Genomic DNA, 6426 nt, shown 5'->3' with positions numbered 1-6426 from the left:
GCCACATGGGCAGCTGGTATGGGGGAGGTCTGACTTCTGCTCCTCGACTGAGGTCTCCCTGGGACTGTGAGGCTCCATAGAAACCCAGAGCTGACTCAGGATGACAGCCCTGCCCCCTCTGTAGGCCTCAGTTTCCCCTCTGTACAATGGTAGTGACCTAATGTTCTTTGGAGCCTCTGTCAGCCCTGTTGTGTTTCCAGGCTGGGGAGTGGGCTCTGGCTCCCAGCTTCGGCAGGCTGTGTTTGCAGTTTCCGTGGTCCTAGGCTTTGGGAAGCCATCCAAATATAGAGAAAATGTCTCTCTTGTGCCTGTTCAGTCTGAAGGGACACGTGGCTCCTCACACCTGCTTCTGCTTGGGCACAATTGCCCTTTTGAGTGCAGAGCTGGGGGGCTTCCAGGAGATGGAAGCTGTTCAGAAGCCCCAGAGCCAGCAGTGTCTGAGCAGGGCAGTGTGCACCACGGAGCTTGTGGCCTGGACTGTGGTTGGTAGACTCAGAGCACCTACACCGTGGAGCTAGTGGCGGACAGCACAGCCCTCTGTGGTCTGCGGAGCCTGCATTGCTTTATGTGAGTGACCACACTCTACTCCTTCCTTATCCTGTGTTAATCTGTGAAGTCATGCTAGGTCCCTACTGAGGCTTGAACTGTGTCCAGCTGCCATGCTCATGCTCTCTTTGCTTCCCTCACTGCTTTGTGATATTCTTCTTCTTCTTCTTCTTCTTCTTCTTCTTCTTCTTCTTCTTCTTCTTCTTCTTCTTCTTCTTCTTCTTCTTCTTCTTCTTCTTCTTCTTCTTCTTCCTCTTCCTCTTCCTCTTCCTCTTCCTCTTCCTCCTCCTCCTCCTCCTCCTCCTCCTCCTCCTCCTCCTCCTCCTCCTCCTCCTCCTCCTCCTCCTCCTCTTCTTCTTCTTCTTCTTCTTCTTCTTCTTCTTCTTCTTCTTCTTCTTCTTCTTCTTCTTCTTCTTCTTCTTCTTCTTCTTCTTCTTCTTCTTCTTTCCCTTTGGAGCCTGTTCTGGAACTTGTTCTATAGACAGGCTGGCCTCGAACTCACAGACATCCGCCTGCCTCTGCTCCTGAGTGCTGGGACTGGCTTGTGGTTGGCTGGTCAGGAGTGGCTGGTGTGGGCTGTGTGCATGGCTTTGGTGTGGCCCGGGGTGCCTGGCCATGAGCTGTTTGGCTGGAGGTGGTCTGGCCTAGATGGTTGGGGGCTCTGACTGTTCATGTCCTGCTGGTAATGCACCCCGCCCTGCCTTCCAATCGACCCCACATCGGCTACATATACTCACCTTCTTGTCTGCCATTGTGCAAATTGGACAGTGGTCCCTGGCAGGCCCAGTTCATGTCCCCAACTTATCCCCCCAATGGTCCTTCTTTGAGAGGCTAAGTGGGGAAAAACACTCTGGGACTGCCTGGTCACTCTCCTGTGGCTTCAGGGGAAGTGTTTCCAAGCTGTCCCTCAGTCCAGAGTCCCCAGAGGAGGATGCAGGGGGTGGGGGTGTGGACAAGGAAGGCAGCATTGATCACACAGAGACGGTGAGCTGCCTGGTCCTTGGCTTGTGGCTGAGGTTAGGAAGTGGCTACGGGGGCAGACAGGACAGCGATGACCGTGAGGAGAGGCCTTTGTCCTCCCTCAGTCAGTGAGTCCTCCTGGCCCTGGAAGGCTGTCCCCTGCTCCTCCACTTTCTCAGCCTCACAGTGACCCAGCTCTGACAGAGAGGAATCAGTTTAGTGCCAAGCCAGGACCTCTCTGGTCTCCTTGGCTTTCCTGTTGCTGACCAGCCCTGCCCCTGGCTCTCTCTGGTGCCTGTGAGAGCCACTTGGTACCGATGCTGCAGGAGAGGACAGCTCTGCTGTTCTCCAAACCACCCGGCAGCCCAGGGGTTCACTGGGTGCACACCCTATGTCTGAGCGATTATCTGTGGAGATTTCTGGAGCTCCCTTCTGCTTCCATGTGGGTATGCCAGTGTTCCTCCGCCTCTGCTGTGTGGTGTGCCTTCCCTGGTCCCACGTATCATATTTGTGAACATTGAGCTCCCCCCCCCCGCCCCTTTTTTGTCTGACTTTGTCCACTTGCCCATACTCCTATTGGTGGTGATATATTGTGTCCAGGACACACCAGCCAGCAGGATGTGTGTGTGTGTGTGTGTGTGTGTGTGTGTGAGTGTGTGTGTGTGTGAGTGTGTGTGAGTGTGTGTGTGAGTGTGTGTGTGAGTGTGTGTGTGAGTGTGTGTGTGTGAGTGTGTGTGTGAGTGAGTGTGTGTGTGTGTGTGTGTGTGTGTGTGTGTGGTCTCTCTGCCCAGCTTCCCAGCATCTCAGCACCAGCTAGCCTGGCAAAGGAGCATCTTGGAGAGGACAAAGGGGCCAGCTCTATAGAGATTTGGGGTGCAGTGGCTGTGGGGGCCTGCAGATGGGTGTGAGAAATCTGGGGCGAGAGATGGAAAGTGCCATCAAGATGGGCAGGTGGCTGTGGGGCTGGCTTGTGGCCATGTCAACTTGTGGGGCCTCCTCCCCAACAGATTCCAGGTGCCCTGCTCCTACTTGAAGGGCATGGGGGCCCCTCGTGTTCCCAGAAGGACCGTGCTCTTCCAGCGGGAGAGGACAGGTCTGACGTACCGCGTGCCCGCACTGCTCAGCGTGCCTCCCAGGCCTACCATGCTGGCCTTCGCAGAGCAGCGACTCAGCCCTGATGATTCCCATGCCCACCGCCTGGTGCTGCGGAGGGGCACCCTGGCCAAGGACTCAGTGCGGGTGAGTGGAAGCCCAGCTCCACTGATCCCCCTTGGAGACTGAGGTCAGGCTCCAGATGTTTTGACCAGCTGCCTCTTTTTCCCTTAGTGGGGCACCCTGAGTGTGCTGGAGACTGCGGTGCTGGAGGGGCACAGGTCTATGAACCCTTGCCCGGTGCTGGACGAACACTCCGGTACCATCTTCCTCTTCTTCATTGCGGTGCTGGGCCACACGCCCGAGGCCGTGCAGATCGCCACTGGCAAGAACGCTGCTCGGCTCTGTTGTGTGACCAGCTGTGACGCGGGCCTCACCTGGGGCAGTGTGCGGGACCTCACTGAGGAGGCCATTGGTGCAGCTTTGCAGGGTAGGTGGCACCTGGTGTGGGAGGGGCTGGTGGTGTGGGGCGGAGGAATCGAGAGGGTAGGGACAGGACAGGGCAAGATGGGCGTGGACTCAGTGGGCTCTGGCCTCGCATAGACCCACCAATGACTTGGGAATCTTCATTCTGCCTCTCCTATCTTCAGCTTCTCCCATTCCCCACGAGCAATGACTTCCTAACACCGTCTCTGGGACTGTCTGGCACTGCCCAAGCACCTTCAGTGCCAGGCCAATAGGTGTTGGCAGGGCTGATTACTAAAGCCCAGCACGGGCTCTCCTTGTCTTGGTCTGTAAAGAGGGTGGGGCTCTCATTTCCAAACCCTTCTCTTAACCCACTTCCTTTTGCTTTTCTCCTCCTCGTCCAGCCCTGGTCTCTGGCCCCAGTCACTTTTTCCACCCCCCCCCCCAGCAGTCTGACTCTCATTCACCACCGGATCCCTGCTGACGGGCAGTGCCCTAGGGGCTACCATAGAGGGGTGTGGCAGCTTCTGGGAGATGGAGGACAAGGAAATGGGGCACATCCAAAAACCTCATCCAAGGTCCCCTCCCTCCACCGCCCTTGTGTAGTAGCTTCTGCTTGCTAACGCTGGGGAGCGGCTCTGTGGTAGACCACTGGTTTGACCTGGTTTCTGGGCTTTGCACCCCCAAACAAAAATCAAAACTCCCGACCAGGGGGCTGGAGAGATGACTCAGAGTGAAGAGCTTGTCTGACTTACAGCTCTCGCAGAGAACTGGAGTTGGCTTGTCTGCACCTGAATTGGATGGCTCACAACTGCCTGGAACTCCAGCTCCAGGGTGTCTGCCACCACCTCTAGCCTCTAGGCACCTGTTCTTATGTGCATACCCTCCAAATGCACATAAGTAAAGATTTTTTATTATGTACACAGTGTTCTGCCTGCCTGCCTGCATTCTAGAAGAGGGCACCAGATCTCGTTATGGATGGTTGGGACCCACCATGTGGTTGCTGGGAATTAAACTCAGGACCTCTGGAAGAGCAGCAGTTGGGACTCTTAATCTCTGAGTTATCTCTCCAGGCCCCCAAACACACACAATTAAAAATAAGTCTTTTAAAAACTTTAAGAAGGCATTTGACCAAGCAGGCTCCCAGGATTCTCAAGATAGCCTTGACAGGCTCCTCCAGACTGGGGACATTCAGGGTTCAGTATAGGGAGGCACTCAGCTGACCTAACCTGAGGTTCTGGCTCCTTCTCCCTGTAGACTGGGCCACCTTTGCTGTGGGTCCAGGCCATGGAGTTCAGCTGCGCTCAGGTCGCCTGCTTGTTCCTGCCTACACCTATCACGTGGACCGTCGGGAGTGTTTTGGCAGGATCTGCTGGACCAGTCCCCATTCCTTGGCCTTTTACAGTGATGACCATGGAATCTCCTGGCACTGTGGAGGCCTTGTGCCCAACCTGCGCTCTGGAGAGTGCCAGCTGGCTGCAGTGGACAGAGACTTCCTCTACTGCAATGCCCGGAGCCCTCTGGGCAACCGGGTGCAGGCGCTGAGTGCTGATGAGGGCACCTCCTTCCTGCCAGGGGAGCTGGTGCCTTCACTGGCAGAAACTGCCCGTGGCTGCCAGGGTAGCATTGTGGGCTTCCCAGCCCCACCCTCCAGCAGGCCTCAGGATGACCGGTGGCCACTGGGACCTGGGAATACCTCACATTCCCCATGCTTCGATCTCAAAGTACAGGAGGCTTCAGGGGAAGGCGCTGGGGGTCCTGTTGAAGGTTGGGTTCCCAGAGGGCCATTTTGCTCCCCACAGTCCTGGGGCCCAGAGAATCATGGCCCAGAACCTGGCTCAGGTGGAGATAAAACAGTCTGGAGCCCAGAACTCCCTGTGTCCTCTGCTTCCCTGCTCCAGAGTTCCACGTGGCTGCTGTATTCCCACCCATCAGGGCGTAGGGCTCGGCTCCACATGGGAATCTACCTGAGCCGGTCCCCCTTGGACCCTCATAGCTGGACAGAGCCCTGGGTGATCTACGAGGGCCCCAGTGGCTACTCTGACCTGGCATTCCTCGGGGCTGTGCCTGGGGCATCCCTGGCCTTTGCCTGTTTGTTTGAGAGCGGAACCAGGGCCTCCTATGAAGACATCTCTTTTTGCTTGTTCTCATTGGCTGACGTCCTGGAGAATGTACCCACTGGCCTAGAGACACGCAGTCCCAGGGACAAACCTCTGGGGCATTGCTGGCCCTCTTGATGGCATGGCCCTCTGGCAGGCACCTGGGGAGGAAGGGTTGAGTGTAAAGAAGAGGCTGGGGCAGGTCAGCATGACCCTGGGATGGACAGTGTCCTCCTCGCTGCTACCGGGGGATGTCACTGGGGAGCTGTCTGCTGTCTGCGCGTGAGTGAGAAATAAAGGGATAGTTTCCACATCAAAGCCTCGGGTCCTAGCGCTCTAGCTCACTGCTCTGATGGCCAAGGCCATTTCCCACCTACACCCTGCTCAGTGCCCTCATCCCAGGGGCGGCTGGCCGGGGTGAAGGCAACAGGAACAGTGGACATCACAGCCCCTCTTTCCACTGCCTGCTGTGTGCCAACTCCAATCTGTCGGAAGCTTGCTGGTGTCTGAAGTCTGAGCTTTCTGAACTTCCAGCAGGAGAAGCAGGCTGGGGAGCCAGCCTCCCCAGCTAGTGGGGCAGAGCTTGACTTGAGGAAGGGTTACTTCCTAGGACCTGTTCTAAGTGCTCACTTCTTCACCCTTCTCTGGAGAAGGCTCTTATTCTATCAGAGCTGTTCCCTCAGGGAAGCACGTTTGTATTTCCCTTCCCCTTCCCCTTCCTCCCCCTCCCTCCCTCTTAGTACCTTACAGTGTGGAGAGGGTAAGTCTGTTCCCACAGAAGGCCCCTCCCTCTGCCTTCCCACCTACCCCAAGTCTAGCCTATGTCTACCACTCAGGGCATCTGATGTCTCTTGGATGGGGCAAGCTATGCCTCAGGATGCCTGCCCCTCCTCAGCCCAGGCTACCCTGGCGCTGCGTGTTTTGTGAGCATTCTGACTGACATGTAGTTTTTAGCTCCCGGGATCACCAGCTCCAATACTACACAGACATGGATGTCTGGTAGGAAGAATGCCCACCTCCCAAGACAGCCCTGCCCTGACCCCAGAACTCATAAAATGTGACCTTGAAGACAAAGGGATTTTTAGAAAGCTGAAGGGAAGAGGAAGACCAAGCTGGTTATCTAAATGGATTCAGAGCCCTTATAGGACTCTAATAAAAGGGGGAGGGGCCAGAGAATGGGGGATTTGGAACTGGGTTTGAAGACAGGGGAGGAGCTGAGTGCTCCCCCACCCCCCAAGTCTGCAGAAGATATCATCCCTGTTAA

The 6426-nt window shown here is 56.3% G+C and overlaps 1 protein-coding gene across 2 annotated transcripts; it reads left to right on the top strand.

Annotated features, from left to right (window-relative positions):
* The first annotated feature begins 420 nt into the window (after positions 1 to 420).
* Positions 421 to 5480, top strand: Neu4 (neuraminidase 4). 2 transcript variants are annotated; one of them, XM_013118435.3, is made up of 4 exons: positions 421 to 567; positions 2514 to 2745; positions 2833 to 3088; positions 4321 to 5480. In XM_013118435.3, exons 2-4 carry the CDS (start codon positions 2545 to 2547, stop codon positions 5298 to 5300), a joined length of 1437 nt encoding a protein of 478 aa, XP_012973889.1. In that variant the 5' UTR covers positions 421 to 567; positions 2514 to 2544; the 3' UTR covers positions 5301 to 5480. The 2 variants fall into 2 exon arrangements, with proteins under 2 accessions (XP_012973889.1, XP_040608907.1); XM_040752973.1 differs by lacking the exon at positions 2514 to 2745.
* Positions 5481 to 6426: the final 946 nt, after the last annotated feature.

Source organism: Mesocricetus auratus, unplaced genomic scaffold (assembly GCF_017639785.1).
Source record: "Mesocricetus auratus isolate SY011 unplaced genomic scaffold, BCM_Maur_2.0 Super-Scaffold_100010, whole genome shotgun sequence".
NCBI classification, from domain to species: Eukaryota; Metazoa; Chordata; class Mammalia; order Rodentia; family Cricetidae; genus Mesocricetus; species Mesocricetus auratus.
The sequence above is the reverse complement of the archived record's forward strand: the minus strand, read 5'-3'. Positions and strand labels throughout refer to the sequence as shown.